Source organism: Mesoplodon mirus (genome assembly GCF_964341445.2).
Source record: "Mesoplodon mirus genome assembly, chromosome: 16".
NCBI lineage: Eukaryota > Metazoa > Chordata > Mammalia > Artiodactyla > Ziphiidae > Mesoplodon > Mesoplodon mirus.
Window position 1 is genome coordinate 40,024,616 of NC_138992.1, and position 26,688 is coordinate 40,051,303.

Below are 26,688 nucleotides of genomic sequence, written 5' to 3' on the forward strand. Positions count from 1 at the left end.
AGGTGGAAAACAGGGACCTGAAACAGGAATGTGAAGCTGGCACTCACGGGGCCACAACTCCCAAGACTATAACTTTCACAAGGACGGAGGCTGATCAGTCTTTTTTTCTGGTCTACTCCAAACAGACAAGGAAGTTACTGAAAATGGAAAAGGGAGAGAGGACAGGGGCTTAATAGGGTGAAAGTCTAAAATATTCCCTAAAAAAGAATGCAGACCACTGACCACTGGCAGGTAAACAAAAGAAATGAGCGGCCAGCTAAGGTTGGAGGCCATGGTTTGGTAGTGGCACAAGTTTATACAGTTGTAGGATTTTTTCCAACAGAACTCAGTGGCTCGGGGGAAAAAAGCATAAATTTTTGAACTGATTCAGGGTTGGGACTTTTCCAGATGAAGCAAAAGACAAAAAAGCAAAGACGCTGAATATATTAATCAGAGTCGTCCTGACAGTCAACCATAGGTAGAAGGGGTTCCCAAATCTGGTTTATAATCAGAACTACCTGGGAAAACTAAAAAACTGGATCCCAGGGTCTCATCTCAGATCAAATGAATCAGTATCTCTGAGAGTACACAGGCCAGTATTTGCTGTACTCAAGGTCAGTAGGGAAGGAACGGAAGTTGGAAAAGGGCTGACAGACTGGGGAAAACTTGGTCATGAACTTGAACATCTCACTGATCATGAGGATCATGGGAGCCCAGAAGTAAGAAAGGGATAGATTACTGGCACAGAGATCTTACGTAAAGCAATTCTGACAAAAAGGCCTGGCCATGGGTGGCTGATGAAGAGTAAAGGTGATAATGGAAGTGCCAGGGGTGTTGGATAAGTTGATCACATATCATTTGATGCATGCAGAGGAACAGCCAGGTAGTTGTTTAGATGAGCTAGTAAGGAGGTAGATGTAAGCTTCCAAGGAGAAAGGGCTTAAAAAATGATACAAGTAGAGATAGCCTAGAAATGCCATCAGGGAACTGGGAAATTTTCAGCATTACCTTCCAGCCCTGGATAAGTTGGAAATGGGAGAATGAGTAGTCTCCAATTAAGTGCAACTGGCACCATATTCTTTTTCCTCTTTTTTTTTTTTGAAAGATGCTGTTGTTATTCTGTTTCCTCTAAATAATGGCCATACAATTTAGTCCAAGTACAAAGCTTTAAAGGACACTTAATAAATGGCGTATTCTTTTATTAATGAGTGAAAGAGCAAAGAGAAAACATATATGGTAACAGTGACACAGCAAATGTTAGGCTTGTAAAAATGACCATGAATTTGTAATGTTTTGGTTTACAAGTCAAATTTAAATAAATAATTCATCCATCAAGTAACTACTGAGCATCTATTATTTGCCAGACACCATTCTAGGTATCAACTGTGACACAACCAATTCCTACCCTCATGGGGAAACAGCCAATAAATAAGTAAATATACAGTATGTCAGTTGTAGATAAGTGCTACGGAGAAAAGTTTTAAAAGGGAAATGAGAATAAGAGTGTTGGAGGGAAAGGGGGAGAGACACTGCTATTTTATAAGATGGTCAGGAAAGGACAATTACTTCTTAAGAAGGTAACATGTGAGAAGAGACCTGAGGGAAGTTAAAAGAATGTTCCTGAAAGAGAAAATTTCACAGGCCATTCGGTAGTGAATGTTCTTGGCATGTTCAAAGAACAGTAGGGGTACTGGTGTAGAAGTTAGCAAGGGAGAGTCGAATGAATTGCTAGAGGTCAAGTCACGTGCGGCCTTGCAGGCCATTGTAAGGACTTTGATGCTGTATGAAACAGGAAATAGTTTAGTATTAGGGAAATTAAGCACATCATTGAAGAATCAAGGCATAAAATAACTTACCGCAATTTGTCTTTTATCTGTTTCTCCTCTTTTGTGATGAAGATCTAAATGAATTAGTTAAGAATAATAAATTTGATACTATTAGATATCACGATAGATTCTCAACTGTTCTTTGTTTTTTATTTAGAAAATACACAATATTAAATACTTCTTTAATTTACAGAAATGAATTGTTCTAACATCACACACAAATGTTGATGAAGGATACAAGTCAAGTATTCCAAAATGGTAACATCCCATATGTAGTCATAGTAGGAGTCCATAGCATCATGACTGAAAAACAGAACTCAGTTACTTCCTCTTTCTAAGCAGAAAAATTTCAACTTCATTTTATTTCAAAAACCATTCATACCTGTTTTGTTCCTGCAGTGATTTAAAGGCTGTTTTGTAGTCAATCTCTCTGAGGAACTGACATAAAATTGCCACCTACATAAAAAAAGAATTGAAAATGGTTTCATGTAACTAGTATCAACAATGACTACTGGTCTTGGAGCAGTAATTTTTAGTGATTCTCATGTCAAGAGTATATTATTTAATTTAAGAGGCCTCGCAGATCAGGCTGAGCGGATCAGCTGATATGTATGGAATCCATCCAATTTTAATTGTAAAAAACCCTTACACAAGTGTCTGTCTGCCCAACATTTTCTTCCCCTGTGACCTAAACCATAAATTTTTTGAGCTTTATCTGAATGAGAAGCTGGCAAAAAGCCAGTTTAGAAAACTGAAGGGAATGGAAAACTGCCAAACAAAAGTGTCAAACATTCAAGGACATATAGAAGATCCAATTAAACCTTTCACAGCTGGCAAGTACAGAAGCTCATTTTGGCAAAATGTAGGCCAGCCTGCTTAACACTGAAAACAGATCCATTTCAGTCATGTATGTAGGTCATAATGCTGATCTCTTTTTTAAGTATTTAAAGATTTCTAAATTGATTATTATTCACATACCATAATGTAAACACTTTCAGAGTATAAAATACAGTGGTTTTTAGATTATTCACAAAATTGTACAACCATCACCGCTTATAAGTCTAAAACATTTCATTACCCACCCCCTGCAAAAAAAACAAAAAGCTCCATACCCATTAGTAGTCAGTCTCCATTCCTCCCCTACCTCTCCACCCCGCAGTCTCTGGCAACCACTAATCTACATTCTGACTCTATAGATTTGCCTATTCTGGACATTCCAAATGAATGAAATCATACAATACAAAGCCTTTTGTATCTGGCTTTTTTTTTTTTTTTGCGGTACGCGGGCCTCTCACTGTCGTGGCCTCTCCCATTGCGGAGCACAGGCTCCGGATGCGCAGGCTCAGTGGCCATGGCTCACGGGCCCAGCCGCTCCGCGGCATGTGAGATCTTCCCGGACCGGGGCACGAACCCGTGTCCCCTGCATCGGCAGGCGGACTCTCAACCACTGCGCCACCGGGGAAGCCCGGTATCTGGCTTTTTTTTACTCAACATAAAACTTCCAGGATTCGTCCCTGTTGTAGCATATATCAGTACTTCACTCCTTTTTATGGCTGAATAATATTCCAGTGTGTATGTGTGTGTGTGTGTGTGTGTGTGTGTGTGTATACATACACACACACACACCAAAGCTTGTTTATCTATTCATCAGCTGATGAACATTTGGGTTGTTTCCACTTTTTGGCTATTATGAATAATGCTGCTATAAACATCTCACGTACAAATTCTTCTGTGGACATACATTTTCAGTTTTCTTGGTTATATACCCAGGAGTGAAACTGCTGGGTCATATGGTAGGTAATTCAATGTTTAACTTCTTGAGCAAGCACCAAATTGTTTTCCAAAGAGGTTGCCCCATTTTATATTCCAACCAGCAACACATGAGGGTTCTAATTTCTCCACATCTTCACCAATACTTGTTACTATCTTTCAGTTACAGCCTCCTTGTGAGTGTGAAGTGATATCTCATTGTGGTGCTTACATTTCCCTAATGATTAATGTACATATCTACTTTTAAATATAAGAAAACATACTTGAGAATGCTTTTTCTATTTATAAGGTTCAAAGACCAATGTCTTCTAACCCATACTTTCATTTTAGTTAAAATTCTGTAAACTACTTAAAAAAATTTAAAGAACATGCAAATTCTTAAATACCATAAATTTAAGCAATTATGATACGGAATATAAAAGCTACTTCCCAGTCCAATGCCTTATATGTATTATAAACTCTAATATTCATGAAAACAGACCAGCATCATAATATTATATACTAACCTGTGTGTGGCAATTCAGCAAAGAACAGCACTTTATCATTCGTTTTATTACCTACAAAAACAAAATTCTGGTTACTTTCAAAAACTAGTTAATGTCAATTGTAACAAATGTACCACTCTGATGTGGGATGTCAATCGTGAGGTAGGCTGTACATGTATGGGGACAGGAGGTACATGAAAACTCTGTATTTTTCACTCAGTTTTGCTATGAATCTAAAACTGCTCCAAAAAATAGAACTTTTAAGTTAAAAAAAATCTAGTTATTAAAAAATTTTACATCTTATTTCAAAAGCCACCATTGTAAATATTTTAAAATGCCGTTTATTAAATTATGATATTGGTGGCCTAAACCAGAGGAAAGGGTAATGCATACTGAGAGAAAGTTAACAAAATTTGAGATTTAGGAGGCAGAATCAATATGCCTTGAAGGCTGAATGGATGTTGGTGGGAGGGTTAGTAAAGAAAAGAGGATGACACTCAGGATTTATGCTTGGTCAACTCAAAGGGCTAAACAAAGGTGACTGTTATTTCGGTGGGGTCTTCTGTTTTTGTTTTTGTTTTGGTGTGGGAAGGTCATCAGGAGGAGAGACTGGTAGAGTAAGACGCTGAATCAGAGGACTTCCCTGGTGGTCCAGTGGGTAAGACTCCGTGCTCCCAATGCAGGGGGCCTGGGTTCGATTCCTGGTCAGGGAACTATATCCCACACGCATGCTGCCAACTAAGAAGGAGTTCTCATGCCTCAACTAAGAGTCTTTATGCTGCAGCGAAGAGCCTGCAAGCCGCAACTAAGACCTGGAGCAGCCTAAATAAATAAATAAATAAATAAATACTAAAAAAAAAAAAAAAGATGCTGAATCAGTTTTGGACAGGTTGAGTTTGAGGTGTTTTTGGGAAATCAAAGCAGCAATAGCCGTGGGCACTGGAAATATGGAGAGCAATCTGGTCTAGAGCAATCAGTTTGGGAGTTACCACCACATACATGGAAATGAATAAGCTCATGCAAAAAGAGGCCCAGGAAGAAGAACATTTAAAGACAGACAAGAAGCAGGCAAGCCCGCAAAAACAACCTACCTGGTCTGTATAAACATCTGGGGGCACAGCCTTATTAAAGAAATCAGAACACACAGCTCCTGCCTGGAGGTAATAGTGAAGAGCTGCCGAATACTGATTTGTTGCTTGAAATAGAAAACAGGGATAAAGAATTACCTGCCATTAAATACACAGCTGGAAAAATAGGGCCTCTTTTGTGAAGAGTCAGGTATTACTTCATGTTTGACAAAAGCAGATTCAAACCACAGACCTAGGGATAACACTTAGCCAGGCCAACAATGAGAAAAATTGGCTTTATTTTTTTCAACCACTTTAAAGTAGTTGTATAATAGAGTCTTTCCTTCTAAAACTGATTTGCCAAATATTTAGCTCAGATTCCTTGTCAAACTTACTGGTACAGAATTTAGTATTTGGAGGTATTTATTTCCCAAATGACTATACTAGAAACAGACCTTATTTTTCTGAGGCAGTTTAGAATCAGAAAATCTATTCTGAATAAAGATATTAAGAACCTGATAATAAATTATTTGCAGGGCTGGGGTAAAAATGAGCATTAAAGTTGGCAAGTATTTATTTCAGAAATAATCCAGGAGAGAGCAGGATGATGTAGGTGAGGGTACAGGTGAAATGAGACCGGCCGTGAGTTAATTACTGTTAAAGCTGGGTGGCAACAAACTATTATCTATAAAATAAATAAGCTACAAGGACATTGTACAACACAAGGAATACAGCCAGTATTTTGTAGTGACTATCAATGGAATATAACCTTTAAAAACTGTGAACCACTATGTTGTAAACCTGTAACTTATGTAATTTTGCACATCAACTATACTTCAATTTAAAAAATGAAAAAAATAAAAATGACTTAAGGCTGCTTGCAATAAGTCACTTAAAAAAAAAAAAGCTGGGTGGCAGACACAGGAGATACATGGGGATTCATTACACTATTCTCTCTACTCTTACATTTTGAACTTTCTCTTTAAAAAAATCAACTCCTAAAAAAATGATCCAGAAATGACACCAGTCAGAACTTTAATTTGATCTGTATAGTAATAGAAATATTAGAAATTCCCTATCAAGTTGGAAAATCTATCACATACAACCTGTGGGGGGGGGGGGGAATTAGGAATCTATTTTCAAGAACACAAATAATTATCAAGAGTGCCTGGACATATTTTAGAACCTTTAAAGAGCAAGTTTATAAACTAAACTTTAACCTCTTTCCTTAAGAATGTCTTACCAATTTTTTAGATGACCATTTACTATTAAAAAAAAAACAAGACAGAAAAAAAGTAGTCAACATAAAACTAAAAGCATCTGAATCAAAGGTTCAGAAAAATGCATACATATAACAATAACAGTTACTTTCAATTTTATCTAGGAAGAAGAGTTAGAGAATGTCAAAAACAAGACTTAAGTTTAATAAAGTATTGTAATGACAAGTGTAATATATTCATTTTCACTTCTAAAATCGCTATGAAAACAAAACACAAAGCAACCATACATCTCACTTACCAAAATAAATGTCTGCCTGAATAATTAACCAGGAATGGTTGTTTGGGTTTATACTGAGGGCATACCGAACTAGCTCTTTCACTGTGATAGCCACGGCTTCAAAGTCCACGGACTGGAGGCTATATGAAAGACAATAAACATAATCTCTATTTTAAGAATCAACTTCAAATTCCATACACACATTTATTAAAAACAAAGACTTAGTCAAAATTTAGGTGATCATAAATACAATGCTAAATATTACTAGGAGTAAATATTTTAAAACTATCAAAACAACTAAATCTGAGGAAGTGTGATCAGCTAACTTCTTATAAGGGGCTGAAAACAATCTGATTTTTGTTTCCTTTATTTTCCCAAAATGCCAAAGAAGGCCACTCTAAAAAGTATCTTTAAATATTCGACAATATAAAGCACAAAAAAGGTCATAGGATAAAACCCTGTCTCCACTTTTTATGCACAATTTACAGGCAACAAAATTATAAAGAGACAGACTCATAAAAATTTTCCAAATGAAAATTCTGTTAAGTTCTTAAATTCTTTTAAGTTCTGTTATCTAGAGGAAACTACAGAAAACAAGGGCTCAAACCCTAACAATACTGCTACATGGCCTTAAATTCACCTTGTGGCTTCTTGTAAGGGTTAACTAACTCCTCTGGATTAGATGTTTCACCGGGTTGGGGCGAGCCGTGGCAAGGGTATCACTGCAGCTCATTTGCAAGCAATGAAGAATCGAAAAAAGAGTACGGAAGGGGGCCAGCTGTTCTGAGCCTAGTTAAGCCTGGAAGTTCTGAGATGCAGAATTAGGAGGTGGAACTGTGAGAATAAAGCCAAGCCAGCACCCAAGAAACACGCTGACAGCCCCTACAGTGAGACCCAGCGGGGGAGAACAAGCTTCGGCTTCAGAAACACACGGAGGTTCAAGTCCTGGCTCTATCATCTAACAAGGTTGGACAAAGTACTCCTGTTGCCCTGAGGGGATAGATTTTACCATAACTCACCACTGTTCCCAGTACAGTGGGAAAGTATTGCGGTGCCATCAGTAAATACCCAACTGTTGATTTACAACTAATTTATTTACAATTATTTAAATGAGTTACACTGGTTTATGTTTCCTAGAAATTATAAAATGTTAAGTCTAAGAATTCTATCTACATATCAAACCATCAATTTTAAAATAGTAACACTTAATCCATGCCATCCTCACACTATTCTTGGAGTCAATAAAGACTCCTCCTCTGCTCAAGAGAAATATCTTTTCTGGTCAAACATTTAGTCACATTTTATTTTCTCTGGGTTAATTTACATTAAAGTAATTTTATCATGAAAGTAATAGTTAAGCCTACTACGTGGCAGCCCTTATTCTAAACACCTAGCTTAGAAAGTTTATTATTTAATCCTCACAAGGTAGGTACTATTCTTATACCCGTTTTACAGATGAGGAAACTGGCACAGAAAGCAACTAACCCAAGGTCATATACCTGAGAAGTGGAGAGGCTGGGACTCAATTTCTCTGAGTCTGGCTCAGAACCTCTATGATAAACCATTCTTTTGCCCCATTTATAAACACACACTGAAAAAAATCAATCATTAGTTTACAGTCTAAACTTAGGCCAAAGAAGTAACACCAAAGAGGTATTACAACCATCAATTAAAAAGGCAAAATGACCTTTACCTGATTCTTGGATTGCTATCTAATATACCAAATTTTATGTAAAAATCTGCAGTTATTTGCTTCAGGAAGCATAGTGCTTCTGTGGGAACTAAGGCTCATAAGCGGAGGGAAGGGTCACTCACCCAACTTTAGACTCTCCGAATCCCTGTCAGAGAGAGAACGGCTTCCAATCTCTAAGACTGAGACGGAAGCAAATTGCTCTCATTCTACTGCCTGCTTACCTACCTACTACAATCTTTTCTTCTTCAAAAATGCCACTAAAAGCAATAAAATAAGGCCTAGATCTGCCCTTCAGGCACAAAGAAGATGATTGGCGGGGAAGGGAGAAAAGGAAAAGTAACTTTTGAGAGGAAACAAATGGACTCTCCTGAATGAGAAGTTGCTATGTGTGGGAAGAGAAAAATATAAATGGTTGCTTCTTCCAGAAAAGGAACCTTTTCTTCTTCCCCCCACAAAATTCCCCTAGCCTCTTACTGTGATTCTCAGGTGATGAAAGTTAAGAAAGAAGATTTCTTAAATTACTGAAAGAACTTCTTAAGGCAACTAAAAAGGTTGGGAACCTCTGACAATCACTGTTAGAAAAACCTGATAGAAAGTCATTCTTTCATTAGCCTCAATTTTCTAATTCTACCACTGACAAGGAATCAGGACTACTGAGAGACTGTCTACGCTCTACTTAAGGCTAGTATACCTTAGATCTTACTTAGTTATGCCTTATCCATAATTTTTAGGAAGATTATTACTGTTAATAGAGAAACATGAAGTTGGCTATAGAGTCCTAACAAATTGCAGCCTTTTAATCAAATTATTCAAGGTTATCTATATCAGTCAGGATGGTTTCTAAATATATAAACAATTTAATAAAATGTAAGCTATAATACTTCTTACTTGGGGATGGAGGAGGGCCAGATAGAAATGTGTTCAGCTGTAATATCATTCACAATGTCCTCCTTATTTAAAAAAAAAAAAAAAAAAAAAAAGCATGATTTAAAAGGAAATTTCTTCCAACGATTTTTTAGATGAAATTATAAAATACTTACCCGAACATTGTGAAGTTTCACAAAGAGTGATAAAATAATAGTCAAAACCAACGGTTCCTATGAGAAAGAAAACATAGAATCCTTAAATATTATATATATTTTAGTATTTCTCCCATCAACCTCAAGGATACCAAGTATTTTCCTTCAAAAGGTTCTTACGGGTTTGAAAATTACCACCTGCTTTAGTTTACAGCACACTAAAGATCAACTTTATTTTTAATCTCATGAGAGAAATGACAACACACAATTTACACAGAAATGACCAAATTTAGGTGTCTGTCCTCACGTCTTTTGAAATTGAGTAAGCAGACCTCTTTCCAACTAGTACTTCCAGCTACCTCTAGAAAAAATTGACTTTTTATTCCTTAAAATAATAAAGGATGGAATTTAAAGAGTGGAATCTATGTCCAGTAAATAAATATGACGTTAATCCTATCAAGAAAAATTAAAGTTAGGCTTCACCCATCTAGCCCTATTATGAAGAATTCTTTACAGTTTAAAAAACACCCGTTCTATTCACTAAAACATGGTAAGGTAAATGCAAAACAAACTTCTCCATTCAGACTATCCCATCCTCAAAAAAGTGATCACTGAAGATAAAAAGCACATTAACAGATTACTTAAATAATCAGCATTTAAACACTCAATATTTTTTTGTCATATGCTACAGAAATCAGCAATAGTAATTAGATCAATTTTTATAAAGCTTACCCGTAATTTTTTGATAAAAGAAAGCAGTTCACTCCTACAAAAAACACAAATTATGTACATGCATTTAATATCAGAAATTAAAAATAAAAACAAGAAAGTAAATTATACGTGAAGGTTTATTCCTAACTTTGCAGTCCTGCATGTATAAAAGAGTATAATATTCTACTGTCGTACTAACCTAATAAAACATCTTTCCTGTTTTAATCACATGTGACATCTTCAGTACCATCCAACCAAAACTGCTGACTTTGAACTCAGGTTTGATTATATTAAATGATTAATAAGTAGTCTCTTAAAGTAACATATAAACAAGGTATTTCCTAAGGTGGCCATATCAGACAAGTCCACTGGAGATGAGCACCACAGAATTCTTACACGGCCCATCTTTATGATACACAAGGATTCCGTTCTTACAACAGTACAAATAGTATAAATAAATAACTAAAAAAACAAACTGATAGAAACATACCGATACATTATACCTAATGTAGACTCCCTCTGCTTTATTAAACTAATTCTGCCATCATTTCCTCGTTTGTGTTGACTGGACACACTACAGATCTGAACAACAACTTCCCAAAGGTCTTTAGCAGTCCGTCTACTTTCTTTAGGGCCTGGAAGTTCTTTGCATGTAGCTGCTAAAAGCTGTCCAAGCTATAACATGAAAAACACACAGAAAATACACAAAAGATAATCTGTAATGTCATACATGCTATTTCTATTATTGAGGAACATTTGAAGAAAGATAAATAACTGCCCACACACACGAAGCACAGGTATCTTATGCTGTGCTTTCTATTCAACCACTGAGGAATTAAGAGCTCACTGTCTACTGACAGATCTGAATCCGATCTGGGAAGGGAATCCTCTGGTCCCACCACATTATAAACCTCCTTGTTTCTAAACAATTATAGTCTAATGAGAAGAAAATGAGACAATGCAAAGAGGTATATGATCTATTAAGTGGGAAAAAACAAAACTGCTAAATACACATAGTATGATCCCACCTTAAAAAAAAAAAAAAAAAAAGCCCGTAATGGAACATATACACTACAACGTTAACTGTAAAAGCCCAGAGATGAGACTAAAATAGGGGTTAAATTTCACTCACACACACAATTTTTTTTAATTTTAATGAAAAAAATGAGGAAAAAATATGGACATTGAAGTTGGCAGAATAAAGGAACAAGATCTAGAGCAACTTTTCTCTAAGAAAAATGATAGCAACTGGGGATGGAGCTACTGCTGTGTGAGGAGGTAGAATTAAGGAAGGACAGACTACTGAAAGTGACTGATCTGAATAAAGGGAGCCTTCAGGACCAAGGGTGTAGGAAGGACCCAGAAATAAAGAATGGAAGGGCTGAAAGCAAAAGGCACAGAAAAGACAGGCCCAAAATGTAGAGAAAGAAATAGGCTTATATGCCAAATCCAGCACGTCTTTCTCTCTATAATTTAAGCAAGAGAGAGCCCCTCTACCCTTTGTTTTTAGTAATTCTTATACATCATTTCTCCTTAGAGGGTAAAGTAGCCAGGGATAATTCACGTCCATCAGGAATCCCCAGTTTCCTGACTGGACCTAGAAAAGGTTCATAGTGGGGTCCCACTGCTTAAAGAAAGAGGCAGGATTATGACAAAGGTGAAAATAGTGCTTTTCCCCCAAATTTCAAACATAGAAAAGTTGAAAGTACAGTTCAATAAATACCTGAACAGTTGACTTAATTTACAAGAATTCTGGTGCTTCCTAAAGCTAGTGAAAATGGTGTTAAAAACCCCAGCTATAGGGGCTTCCCTGGTGGCGCAGTGGTTGAGAGTCCGCCTGCCGATGCAGGGGACACAGGTTCGTGCCCCGGTCCGGGAAGATCCCACATGCCGTGGAGCGGCTAGGCCCGTGAGCCACGGCCGCTGAGCCTGTGCGTCCGGAGCCTGTGCTCCGCAACCGGAGAGGCCACAACAGTGAGAGGCCCGCGTACGCGTACCGCAAAAAAAAAAAAAACCCTAGCTATGCTATGTGAATGGAAATCAAGGGTCTCTGATCTAGGAGAACATTTCATCCTGCATGCCTACTGCACATACTCTTCTCCAACAACTAGGATCACAGTATACACAAGTTATTTACTGCAGTTCTCAATTTCATTTTCTGTTGTCAGAGATCACATGCTTGGCTGAAGGTTACTACATTAAGCAAGTAAATTCACTTAAAAATAAGAATTTTCAGAGGTATTAGGCCCCAAGTCAATTGAATTCCACAAACATTCTTGAGCATCTCCTATGTGCTGGGTATCAAGCAAAGCACTGAAAATATGAAAATTAACTGTCCTCAAGAAGCTCACTGTTTTACAGGGAAGACAGACAGGTGAACAAATAATTTACTATACGGTGTAAGTGCAACAAAAGAAATATGTCCACAGTACAGCAGTACAGAAGTAACAAGAACAGCAAGTTTGTGAAGAAAAGAATTATGGAAAGCTTCAAAGAAACTACACAAACAGGCAAAAGTGGGAAGAGCATCTCGGCCAAATGAAGACACAGAAGTGCGGAAGCCTGAGAAAGCACTGTGTGTACAAGGGCTGTGAGCGCTCTGGCACCACAGACAGAGCTGGCATGACAGGGAGGGAGGAGAAGCTCCCACACCTTAAACGGCCTTGCAGGCCATGGCAAAAGCCATGGTCTTTGTCTTATACCAGCATGACTGTTAGCGCCAACCTCTCCTCCTCCCACTAGCTAGTCTCTTATAATCCAAGCGCCCATAAATGCTGTACATTTTCCAATATACTACACTACCTCCCATACTGATCCAAGGGAGAGGCTGGACTGTTATTCTTATTTCAGAAGGTCATATTTAGTCACATGCGTAAGATTTTTCCCTTTCCTTTTTCCATTCCTAAGAGAATGGAAAATAAAATTGATTAAAAATCACTTAATATTTCACTACCCAGGGATAATGAGTATTAATATCCTTCCAGACTCTTCCTTATGCATCTGTATATATATATATATTCCACACCAAATTCAATGTTTGAAAGCTGCTCTAAATTGTCTAATTTTTAATACCTGATCCCTTAACTCTAGACTTCTTAATCTCATTACTTTCTCCTCTACATTAACAAGGGAACAAGGGGCCAACTAGGGAAGGAGACACACAAAACCCTAATCCAGATGAGATGATGAGATGCCTCAGTGGCCCGTGCAGCAAGGTCACCTCATACCCTTCCTCCTCTGTGGCCAGATCAAGGGGAAGTGCAGGAAGCAGTGAGCTAACCTAGTCCAAGGTTAGGCAACCTACAACACAATACCCCGTGCCCTGCCACACTGCAGGCCCTCAAACAGGAGCCCAGCCTTCCTGGTGCACAGCTCCACAGAATTCACAGCTAAGAGAAGCAAAGAGAAAAGCCACTGCACTGTCACAATACTAAGCAACGAGCTACCGTTCTAAGTGGAAATGATAATCTTGAAACGAAACGGTCGTCTCATCTGAGAGTTTACTAAAGACAAGAGACTGCTGGGCATAATCAGACAAATACCCTAGATATTAGGAACTCCTATCTCAGAAAGTTCACTAAAAAAACAGATGTAATCCAATGTCTGAAATTCCAAAGAAAAGGATGACTCAAGCATGACAATAAACTTTTATGAATGACCATAAAGAAAACAAAAAGGAGGAAAAAAACAAAAGAAATCAGTAAGTCTTCAAAGGGTTGAAGTGAAATGAGCTCAGTTTTTTAAAGGCCATACATGAAATAAGGAGGAAGAAACAAATTACCAAAGGCAAATGTAAAAACTGGTACAGTGTTGCAAGGTTGCCAGATAACCATCCATTTAAGGGACTGTGTACTGAAGATGAGATGACTGCAGGTAAGAACAATAGGTAACACAAGCATTAAGAAAAGAGTAAGGAAATCTGAAGGACCAAACATATATAAAAAAAGTGGCAAATCATGAAATGTTTTTTTTTTTTTTTTTTTTAACTACAAGCCCAGAAAGGGAGAAAAGTTCACTGCTTATTCAGGGTAAACATAATATTAACACATGAAAGAAAGAATCTTAGAGAAGACCTCCTGTCTCTCTTTATTTTTGATGTTTTCTTCACCCAGAAGCATTTTCAGTCGTGCAGGACAGGTGTAATTAAGAAAGGAGAATAAACAAACAACATACCATCAATTCACTGAATGAACTGTTTCATATGGAAATAATCACTAATAACAAACATGTACCCTAATAAGAATCAGGTATCAACTTAGAGAGTTTAATAGGCTTTGAAGAAGGGTAAGGTGCTCAAATGGAAAATGGGTGCAGCTCATCCCTAACGGCCCCCCCAGTTCAACCCAGCTAGACCCGGGTATTCCAGAGCTGAAACCGGGGTTTGACTATATCAATCAAAGCAAGAAAAGCTGACTAACTTCTCACTAGTTTAGGATTATACCAAAATGTTGTCTATTAACGAAATAATTTTTGCTTGTATTCTCATAACTATAGGGTAGAAGAAAAAAATATTAGAGAGGGCAAACTCAAGTACCTGAATTATCAAAAACTATACTTTTACCTACAAACCAACAAGCATTTGTCCAAACTTAGACGGAATCTTAGAAACTGGACAAGCTCCCTAAGTAGTACAGATCTAAAGAAACTGCACTGTCACAATACTAAGCAACGAGCTACCCACAATAATCCCACTCTAATAATCCTTTTATTTAGATTAAACATGAATTACCTTTACATATGGATTACTCTGAAGCAGAAATGCAGGAACTTGCAGGGTAAGGTATTCATTTTCCCTCCAGTTTAACATAAAAGCAACACACTCCTCGGCAATAACTTGACGAAGAGGAATATCTGAAAAACAAAGAAGAAAGTAGTTGGAGTTGCCAACATAACATTAAAAGAACAAAGCATGGGACTTCCCTGGCAGTCCAGTGGTTACGATCCTGTGCCTTCACTGCAGAGGGTGCAGGTTTGATCCCTGGTAAGGGAACTGAGATCGTGCAAGCCGTGCAGCGCGCTGTGGCAATCAATCAATCAATACATAACAAAGCAAATAGTTGCTCAGATTCCAGCTGAACAAATTAAAAACAATAGTTACAGATGAAAAAATAGAAAAACACTAATATTTTATACTTTTCTCTAGAAAGTTTAAGGTTTCCCAATAACAGGTTGCCACAGTCCCCACTATTAATCAACAAAATTCTCTACTAAGAACACCTTAAGATGCCTAATACTCTACTGTGGAAGTCTAGGAGTTGGTACCCAGCCTCTACAAATTTATAATTTAAATGAGCAGAGAGGGACTTCCCTGGTGGTCCAGTGGTTAAGAATCCGCCTTCCAATACAGGGGACGCGGGTTCGATCCCTGGTCAGGGAACTAAGGTCCCACATGCCACGGGGGCAACTAAGCCCACATGCTGCTACTACTGAGCATGCGGGCCACAACTAGAGAGCCTGCGTGCTGCAACTACAGTGTCCACGAGCTGTGGAGCTCACACGCTGCAACTAGAGAGAAGCCTACGGGCTGCAACTAAGACCCGACGCAGCCAAAAATAAATAAATAAATGAGCAGAGAAGAACCACACAAACAAAACAAACATATAATGGTATGGTATACACTTCTAGCTATTTAGAGCACAGAAATAGGTAAACCACGTTTAAGGCTGTAATAAATCCATGTTAACATGTTTTTCATTTTTAAATAATTTTTCCTGATTAAAACATGATAAATATTCATAAGAGACAAATCATTCACTCATTCAAAAAATACATACTATACCTGTAACAATTTTAAATAAAAAGATATGAGGGAAAAAAATCACTCAGAATTGTTTGACCACTATTTCCTTTGAAATAAATAATTATTAAATATACCTTAATATTCAATACATTGTGAATTTTTGTAGCTCAAAGTATATAATACTCAGGTTTTAATGTATTTCAAGAAAGAGGAAAAGAAACCCAAGGAATACTAAATAACAATGTTAAAACTTAAAATGGGGGGAGCTATTAAACTTCTTTAGTACCTATATTTTTCAGTCTTTCTAAAAAGTCTTTGCCTGTGGCTATTTGTTTGTATCTTACTTTATCCCAAAAAGCGACTGGAGACGACAAAAAAGAGGCACAGGAACACACCAAAATTAAGTAAAAATACATTATTTGCATCATCTTCTTAAAGATGGAGTGAAGATAGAAGTAAATTTAATATCCCAGTATACAATATGTCACTGTGCATTGTGCACCATACACTTTGCCAAAGGAAGCCCAGACAGCGTTTGGCTCCAAGGCATCCTTTATTCACTGGGCATCTCTCATTAGTGAGTCCACAACGGTTCTTAAAGAAGAATCAGCATCTAGAGAGTGGGGTTCAAACGTTTTCTTTCTTGTTCTTCCTAACAGTACCTCCTTTCCTTCTCATTTCAAACACTGCTTATAACACAAACTATGGGACAAATAGATGAACATTCAGTAAGTTAGGGGAGAGAAGGAAGAATGGAGGGAGGGAGGGAGGGAGGGAGGGAGGGAGAGAGGGAGGAAAAAGTGAAATGAACTCCAAACTACTCAAATGCCAAAAAGGTAGTACAAAGAGACTATAATTATTTGAAGGCATTTCCAACCATTTCAAAGAGTAAAAGCACAGGCTTAAGTTGGCCTGATGAGTTCAAAACACAGTTCCGTCTCTTACTTCATGACTTCAGCCAAATTCTTTAACCTTAGTTTCTTGATTTACAAAACGAGGATAATTAAATAAGAAGCTACTTCATGAAGCTGCTGCGAGGACTAAATCAGTTATGCACCTAAGCTCTCAGAAGAATGTCTGACATGTAGTTAGCACTCAATAAATGTTAGGGTTTTTTAAATTCTTTTTGCTTTTCATTTTAGAGAACCAATCTTCAACCTTTAAAAAGAAAACACTGGGATTCCCTGGTGGTGCTGTGGTTGAGAGTCTGCCTGCCGATGCAGGGGACACGGGTTCATGCCCCGGTCTGGGAAGATCCCACATGTCACGGAGCGGCTGGGCCTGTGAGCTATGGCCGCTGAGCCTGGGCATCCGGAGCCCGTGCTCCGCAATGGGAGAGGCCACAACAGTGAGAGGCCCGCGTACCGCAAAAAAAAAAAAAAAAAAAAAAAAAAGAAAACACTCTGGGGAATTCCCTGGCAGTCCAATGTTTAGGACTCTGTGCTTTTGCTGCTGAGGGCCCAGGTTCGATCCCTGGTAGGGGAACTAAGATCCCACAAGCCACACAGCAAGGCCCGAAAAGAAAAAGGAAAGAAAAAGAGTTTTAGAAAACACTCTGTTGACAATTAGTATATATTAATTAGATCAATTTTTATTGTGATACTGAAGGGCACTGATGCATTAAAACTCAAAGGTATTCTATCTATAGAGTGCTAAAAAGTTGTAATTTCTTCAAGAAATCACAATGTTATAACAACTAAATTAATTCAAAAGACCCGAGAGGGCCAGCAGCCATTTGTTTGGGCACATTATTAGGACCTTGCTTTACACTTCAATTTTACTATTTACAGTATTAAATGTGTACAGTATGATTGAAATGCTCTAAAATTATTAAAACATGTAAAAGTAAGAAACTGCTTTAACTAAGCAAGATTATATGTAACAGATGATAATTCTTATGATAAAAAAAATTCTTAAGATAAGCTTCTTTTCATAGTAAGATCTTTACATTTAGACCTGAACAGTCAAAATCTGTTCCTAAAGTGACCACAAGTGACTTCCTGACCCACAGGCAATCATGCTGAGGGCTGTCTATGGCAGCTATGAGGAAATAAGCCTTCAACATGCAGCTTCAAGGACATTTTGAATCTTTTAACATAATATCTTAAAATTGCAATATAGTTTTTATAGTGTGTTGAATGCTGTCCCCTAAAAAGTCATGTACACCTGAAACCTCAGAAGGTGATCTTACTTGGAAACAGGGTCTTTGCAGATGTGGTTAGTTAAAATGACGTCATACTGAATTAGGGTAGACCCTAAATCCAAGGACTTGTGCCCTTACAAGAGGAGAGGATATGGACGGACGGGGGCGGGACACACACACACACACACACACACACACACACACACACACACACACACACACACACACACACACACACACACACACACACACACACACACACACACACACACACACACACACACACACACACACACACACACACACACACACACACACACACACACACACACACGAAACAGGGAAAGACTGGAGTGATGCAGCTGCAAGCCCAGGAACACCAAAGGCTGCTGGGAGCCACCAGAGGCTAGGGAGAAGCAAGGAAGGATCCTTCTCTAGAGCCTTCAAAGGGAGTGTAGCCCTGCAGACCCCTTGATTTCAGACATCTCATCTCCAAAACCATGAAAAAATTAATTTCTGCAGCAATAAAGATCCAAAGCAGCCAAAAATAAATAAATAAATTTTAAATAAATAAATAAATAAATTTCTGTTACTTATTTATGGCAATCCTAGGAAATTAATAATTTCCTACATTTTCCCCAATGTTTTCAAGTGAACTCCACATCTGAATTCTATTTTAAAAGACAAATAACTTTTTCATGCATGGTAAAAAGTCCCGTAAATATTCTTTTAGAATATTCCCCAGTTACTTGAGTACTAAATTTCTGAAATTTGGCTTTGTGAAAAAGTCTTACCAGGAAGCCTCATTTCCAGATATCCTCGCACCCTACTAATAAGATCAGAAGGCGGTCTCTCTCCAGACTGCCCTGTTCCAGCTTCATGTGTATGAATATCCAAAAGCAGCATCTCATTCAGCATGACCTGACGAAGTTTTGGTGAGAATTCTGTCACCAACTCCAAACAAGCAGCAAATAGCTGTTTAGCATGGGAAAAGTCCTATAAAAAGAAACAGCAGAATAGCCTGGATCACCTTTCCTCTGGAGTCAAAAAATAACGTCTTTATAAGTACAGAACAAAGAGGAGAAGAATTAATTTAAATGGTTAACACTGGTTATCTTTGGGAGTGAGGCTAGACTATCATCTTTTTATCATCTCTGCATTGTTGATTTATTCCAATAAATACTTAATTCTTTCGTAAATTTTTTTTTTTTTGGCTGCACCACACGGCATGCAGGATCTTAGTTCCTCAACCAGGGATTGAACCCGTGCCCCCTGCAGTGGAAGCACAGAGTCCTGACCACTGAACCGCCAGGGAATTACCTGTAATTTTTAAAAAACAACCAATAATCAATATAATATACATGCTATATTACTAAACAAGTTTTACATAAATTATAAAATAACAAAACTAGGGGACTTCCTTGGCAGTCTAGGGGTTAAGACCCCACGCTTCCACTGCAGGGGGCACAGGTTCGATCCCTGGTCTGGGAACTAAGATCCCACATGCCATACAGAGTGCCCCCAAAAAATAAAATAACAAAACTAGAAGTTTTATATAAATATTACATACATATATCATACAGGTATAAAATTCCACGATTAAATAAGCTTCTCCCCCTAAGATAGTCAGAATTAGACCTTACCCCCTTCAACAAGGTTCCACATTCTAAAATTTTGCACACAACCCTATTAGCCTATATAATTGACTAATAAATAAATCAAATCAGCTATGATCCAAGCCCTTTCCTACACATCTCTTTCAAATTTTTCCAAAGAGCAGCCTTCGCTTACTCTCTCCACATGATTCTTTCACTCGTACAATGTGGATTCTATCCCCCACATCGTGAAGAAGAAACAGCTCTTACTAAACAAAGATCTTCTAATGGCACAATCTACTCAATACCTTTCAGTTACCTTACTGGACTTAGGAGCTGCAACCCAGTGCTGTCCATCCCCTTTTCTTGACATCCTCTATCCCCTTAGCTATTATGACCCCACAAGTCTGGTCTTCATACCACACTCTTTCTCACGCCACTCTTTTTGGACCCTGTGCTGGATCCCCTAGGTTCTGAATATTCTCCCAGGTTGATCTCTGATGATTCCCAAATCTGTATTTCCATCCCAGACTACTTCGTAAATAGATCCTTATGTAAAATCTACAAAAGTAATTTTAAGGATTTTTGTTTTTGTTTTCTTTAGCTTGGAATACAATCTTTACTAACTGAACCCTAAATACAAATAAGAACTATTCATGTTCTCTAATTTTTTAAAAGACATAGAGTAGTAGCCATATGTCCAAGACCATTTTCGCATAGCTATGAGGGTAAAAGGAAAAAGAATAAACCAAAACGCCTTTTCAAATATCCTCCTAGGCCTACGACTATGATTTTAAGATCAGGAAAATACAACTGATTCTGATTCCTGGCTTCATGCTACATTTACAAAGCATATTCTTAACCAGATGTCAATGTATGCTTTTACTCACCTTAACAGTACTGCAGTGTAAACCTTTGGCCATTAGAATGTAAACCAAATCTCTTGTTAAATTGTCTTTGATTCCCAGGATAACACCACTATAGACAGAAGGTATTTCCCACTAGAAGAAATAAAAATCCACAAATACACACACATGAAGCCAAATCTAGATAAGAATCTTTCAGTAATAGTCAACCCCATTTAAAAAATCATTCAAAAGTCATGTTTGAAAGAGAAAGGAAAATGACAGCTGTATTGAAATGCTAATCAAAATGAACATAATCACTATAATGAGCTAGTAATAAATAATTAAATGGATTGGAACTTTCTGAAGGATAGCCTATAGAAATAAAGGAAAAAAAATTCTAGGAGTTTAATACGTATTAACTCATATGATCCTCACAACAGTATTACATAGGTACTATTATCTGCATTTCACAGATGAGAAAACGGAGACACACAGAAGTCAAATAACTTGCCGAAGACTATACAGCTAGTTAAGTAGAGAGCTGGCATTCAAACTCAGGCAGTTAGTACCAGAACTCCCGCTCTTAACTATTATGCTATATACTTCCTCTCTATATAAATGAACACAAATAACAATGTCAATGCTAAGAAGCCCAACTAAGGTTCAGACCAAGTTTTCATTTCACTGCACTTTTACATTCCAGCCCCACAAAATATACAGCAATTTCTTGCTGCTTTTTATTACATATTCAGCAGGGGAAGAGCATGCAGTTAAATTAGAAGCACTACCATAGTACTTTGATTTCACCTGTATCTGTGGACTGCTTCCCTTGTATCTCAGGCTACATTCCACTGAAATGTTTAAAAAGCTATTTTCATTTGCACTTTCCACACAGGAAAACTTAAATAGACAACTTCAGAAACATTAGCTTGGCATTTTAAAAAGAATATCTAAAGCAAAAATGTTCTAAAAGAAGTTTTAATGAAGTGGTTCTAAACTGTAGGCTTTAGACTTCAAGATGATAAGAAAAACTAAACTAAAAATACTCTGTAAGCACACATCAAGTATTAGCTCCAGACTGCACAAATATTATACCTTACACACATATTAACAGCTATACTGAAAATGCATGTAGGTGTTATGACAACAAATGAAATATAAACTCATTTTTTATTGTTACTGATTTAATAGTATCTTTTTTGGATATTTCATATTTTCTCTGTCAATGGATGTTCAAAGTGCAATTACTCTCATGTGCAGGTCCTTCACATTGTTGATGAATTGTTGACAAATAAAAAGGGTCCTTATTCCCAAAAAGGTCAGGGAACAGCTCTTCTATGAAATTACATCAGAAAACAAGGGTAATTTTCTTATCGTTTTTTTTTTTTTTTCCTGGCTGCGCTGGGTCTTCTTGCTGCACGCAGGCTTTCTCTAGTTGTGGTGAGCGGGGGCTACTTCGTTGTGGTATGTGGACTTCTCATTGCGGTGGCTTCTCTTGTTACAGAGCACGGGCTCTAGGCACGCAGGTTTCAGTAGTTGTGGCACGCAGGCTCAGAAGTTGTGGCTCGCGGGCTCTAGAGCACAGGCTCAGTAGTTGTGGCGCACGGGCTTAGCTGCTCTGCGGCATGTGGGATCTTCCCAGACCAGGGATCAAACCCATGTCCCCTGAATTGGCGGGTGGATTCTTAACCACTGCACCACCAGGGAAGTCCCTTCTTATCTGCACTGAAGAGAGGGTTTTCTTACCTTATTAGACACTGTCCAGAATTGGCGCTCTGAAGTCATACCATGTAATTCAATTAAAATCTGTCGAATCCTCCAGGGATCTACTGACAATATCAGCTGATGCTCCAACTGGCCAATGTTGACACTTGCTGAGGCTAAGAAAGGAAGGAGAGGTTTCCATTTAAATAACGATTTGATTCAAAGGTATACATAATCCTATAAATATGAGAATGGTAATTTACTGAGAGAAATTGTGCATGTTTATAAGTATTATAAGTTAAAAGCATCTCTCATCTTGAAAACTGATTTATTCAACTTAATGCAAATTGTTTTAACTTCACTCTCATATAGAAAGCCTAACACAATTTTTATTGTGTCTTCATTTAATAAATGAATGCATTTAATAAAGATAATAAAAATAAAAACATAAAAATCAGTAGCTGGTACATGGAAAGAATTATGTGGGATATATGCAAAAATTTAACTTATATAGACAGTCTCCTACTTTGGAACATACTGTGCTATTTAAAAGCACGTATAAAATGTTTTGAGCAATAAACATTAAGAATGTGTTTTCTGAAGGGGGGAATGAGGAGGTGGAGGCACTGCCTTCCCCAGAAAACCAAGAATGGATCATTAAAATCCCTCACTACAACTCGGCTTTCAGATATAGTCTTCAATAATGCATTTCCAGCATTTTATCTGTGTTAATATTATTCTTTCCCTTTACACCTGGACTGTCAAAGCAGTTTAAATCTAATGAGGGTCAAAGCAGCTAAAAGTTCGTTCAGCCAACTGAATTCTCTGTCTCCCCTATATGAAGTGTTGAAGCTTGTATTTCTTATTAATGAGCAGCACTATATTTTCTACTTATATTTATAAAAGAAGAGAAAAAAAATGGAAGAAGATCATCAAATAAATGAGGCAAAAATGGCAATGGTGCCAAAGCTGAATGTTTAGCCAGAAGACAGTATCACGATGACATACAGGCTGAAACGCATGCAAGCCTGCACCTTTCATTGTTCTCAAGTGCTCTCCCCACCTCCTGTTTTTTACCTCCAAGAACACAGCAGCAGAGTTACGTGGGTCTACTCCCCCAGCTAAAATCTTTTATGTATCTAGGCCTATATCTCCATGAATCAGAGACTCAGCAGAGTCCCAAGACTTAGCTGCTGAGACAGAAATATGACTACAAGAGACAGGTAAATGTCTATTAATTACCAGCATTCGTGTAATCTGAAACAAATTAAGAGGATATCCTCAAATATACTGAGGGGCAGAATGTGCCAACATTTTAGCTAGCAGAGCTAACCTGGGATATCATAAAATGAAGTTACTGGTTTAATGCACAGATTTACTCTAGGGGATCTCTTCCTCATCTGATCAACAAGTAGCTTTCGTTCTTCATCTTTCAACAATGTAATGAAAAGCTCATGTGAAGAAATCATGAAAACATACTGCAGGTCTTCCAACCCCAGACACACATTCCTAGATCAGTAAGAAATATTATAAAACAAAAAAGTGTATAATTTTAGTTTGGGGAAAACAATCATATTAACCAATTTTTATTAATAAACTGTTTTAAAAACCACCATTCAATAACTGCACAACAATCATTTGAAACAGCTTTTAAAACTTCTTTTTGGTCCTTATTTAAAATTTGTGATTTCAATGCTATAATATACAAAGGAGTAACTGACAGAATCCTAAGTTTTATGTGGCTACACGAATCCAAACCATAACTGTTCTTAAATACCAATTCTTGCCTGGTTATAAGATAGGCAGGGCAAATCCAAAACGATAAGGAATAAAAGATATTTTTCTCACAGGACTAAGTTCAAAATTAAGAAAAAGAAAAGAAAGACACTTACTTTAGAAAAGCAGCCATGTTTCCTTTCAAAGAATCTGAAGCTTTTTCTAAATTTATTGATCTTGAACATACCTAGGAATTTGAGTAATTTTTATTTGAATATGGGTACTTTAAAATAATTATACTACAGTCTGAAAAGTTTAGATTTAAAAACAACTGAATTTTCCTTTCAAACATTATCAGTCACAGATCTGGTTAAGAAATTTAAGAGATGAGACCAAAGAATATGCAGTAAAGAATAATCTATATAGCATACGAACAAGACCTGCCGAAATTTACAAAGTACGTTGCCAAATTAAATGGAGTGATAACTTTAAGAATCAGTAGTTCCTGTCAGAAAAGCGAGAAAAGGGTCATCTTAGTTGAAAAGAATGATCGGTAATAGTTAAAGTATATAGAACCAACGGTTAAGAAGATAACCAAGGTTTAAAAACTAAACAATGAAAATAAAGAGTAACAGAAACCAGCTATGAAAATATTAGTTATCTAAAAATAATATCCTTATTATGAGTTTATTATTATTCTGAGTTTATTCTGAGTTTATTAGATTAGGCTTCCTTCCCACACATTATTTACAAGAAGTCAAAAAGAATATATTAGTGTAAAAGCTCCCTAACCTTAAGAAATTGTCAAATATTCTCTAATATGTTGACACAAAAATTAAATTATATAATGTTTATAGCAGCATTATTCATAAGAGCTAAAAAGTGTAAACAACCCTAAAGCCCATCAACTGATGAATGAACACTCAAAATACACATTGAAGAGCATATCCAGTCAATGGGATACTATTCAGCTATAAAAAAGAATGAAGTACTGATACACACTCCAACATGGACCAAATTTTTCAGGTTTTCAACATTAAGTGAAAGAAGTCAGTTATTTATATGACATGTCCAGAACAGGCAAATCTATAGAGACAAAAAGTAGATTAACAGTTGCCTAGGGTTGAAGGGATTGAGGGAAAATGGGAAATGACCGCTAATGGATAAGAAGTTTTGTTGCAGATGGGCAGAGAGGAATGATATGTTGTCAAACTGGCTGAGGTGATGGCTGCACAACTCTATGAACATACTAAAAATCACTGATTGTACATTTTAAATGGGTGAATTGTATGGTATGCAAATTACATCCCAATGAAGCTATGAAAAGAAAAAAAGGAATAATAGTATTTTTAATTACCATGCTCAGAAACAGTATCTTAAAGGTACTCTGCTCAGATGAATAGGTTATGCTATCAGTACATAACACATCTGAGCATCTTGGAGTATGTACAATATATTTACATTCTAATAATTTTGCCCCACTGTATAAATAAATTAAGTTTGCTACCATATGTAGGATCTTATGATAAATAATATTTTAGTGTACTTTCATGAGACTGTTTATTCAAATATAGAGATGCATTGTACATGTGTCCTCATGTGTTTGGGAATATGTGGTAACTCTTGATAAGCAACATAACAGAGATGTTATGTGAATTCACCTCAACTTTTTAAAAATGAAAAATATGAAATAGGTGACATCTCTACAGATGCTATAAACACTGAAAAGATAACTAAAAACATTAATATTAATCAACTTTAAAATTTAGATAAAGTGGACAAATTCTTAGAAAAGAACTTCTCAAAACTAATCAAGAAAAAAGAACAGCAGATGAAATCACTGAAATTGAATCAATGCCAAAGATCTTCCCACAAAAAAAATCTCCAGGCCCAAATACATCATTGGTAAATTTTACCAAACACTGAAAAAAAGCAATGAGTCCATTTTCTTTTCCAGGCAAAAAGAAATGATCCATACCTCCATTTATTTATGAGGCACATGACCTTAGTAACAAAATCAAAGACAGGACAAGAAAGAAAAAAAACAGATGCATCAATCTCACACACGAATGTAAAAAAATCTTAAAGTATTAGCAAACCAAATCCAGCAATATATATTAAAAACAATCATAACATGACCTAAAACTAATACAATGTTACATGTCAGTTATATCTCAGTTTAAAAAAAAGATCACAACCTAGTTGGGTTTATCCAGACAAGGTACTTCAACACTTAAAAATTAATATACTTCACTACATTAACCAACTAGAAGAGAAAAATTACGTGCTTATCATAATAGACATAGAAAAAGCATTTAATAAAATTAAAAATAATTCATGATTTTTTTAAAATAAGAGCCTTCCGTGAATTAAGGATAAACAGAAACTTCCTTAATCAGATATGGAGTAACTATAAGAAAAACCCATAATAAACATCATTCTAAACAGTGAAAGAGTACAAGCTTTTGAGACTAAGAATGAGACCAGGAAGCCCATCAGAGCCCTTTCTACCAAACATTGTACTGGAGATCATTGTCAGCACAGTAAGAACAAGTACACAGAAATAAAAATGAAAAGGCTAGAAAATGAAAAAACCAAAATGCATTATTTACAGATAAAGACTATTTAGAAAAACAAATGAACCTACAGATAAACAGAATTTTTAAGTTTAGCAAAGTAGCTGGAAACAAAATCATTATACGGAGTTCAACCATACCTCTATACCAATGCATAAACTATTTTCAAGTTCATAAAAAAAATATGGAAAAATTATAAAGCTTTAAAGGGCATTAAAGAACGCCTAAATAAATCAAAACCTATACCAGTTCACAGATTAGAATACTCAATATTGTAAAGATACTAATTTTTCACAAATTGGCTTTTAAAGGTAATGTA

General features: G+C 36.8%; 1 protein-coding gene across 1 annotated transcript in view; it reads right to left on the bottom strand.

The window, feature by feature from the left end:
- The window catches only part of INTS8 (integrator complex subunit 8), a 47,713-nt gene that overhangs the window by 1,763 nt on the left and 19,262 nt on the right, over positions 1–26,688 (bottom strand). The window contains exons 11-26 of the mRNA XM_082601216.1: positions 23,970–24,040; positions 23,411–23,586; positions 22,120–22,253; positions 20,416–20,526; positions 18,725–18,926; positions 14,777–14,898; positions 10,538–10,722; positions 10,069–10,102; positions 9,358–9,414; positions 9,206–9,267; positions 6,646–6,764; positions 5,152–5,255; positions 4,082–4,132; positions 2,188–2,261; positions 2,044–2,108; positions 1,836–1,879 (exon numbers count right to left, since the gene is read on the bottom strand). Of these exons, the coding sequence (XP_082457342.1) occupies positions 1,836–1,879; positions 2,044–2,108; positions 2,188–2,261; positions 4,082–4,132; positions 5,152–5,255; positions 6,646–6,764; positions 9,206–9,267; positions 9,358–9,414; positions 10,069–10,102; positions 10,538–10,722; positions 14,777–14,898; positions 18,725–18,926; positions 20,416–20,526; positions 22,120–22,253; positions 23,411–23,586; positions 23,970–24,040 (1,611 nt within the window). The remainder of the gene's footprint in view (positions 1–1,835; positions 1,880–2,043; positions 2,109–2,187; positions 2,262–4,081; positions 4,133–5,151; positions 5,256–6,645; positions 6,765–9,205; positions 9,268–9,357; positions 9,415–10,068; positions 10,103–10,537; positions 10,723–14,776; positions 14,899–18,724; positions 18,927–20,415; positions 20,527–22,119; positions 22,254–23,410; positions 23,587–23,969; positions 24,041–26,688) is intronic.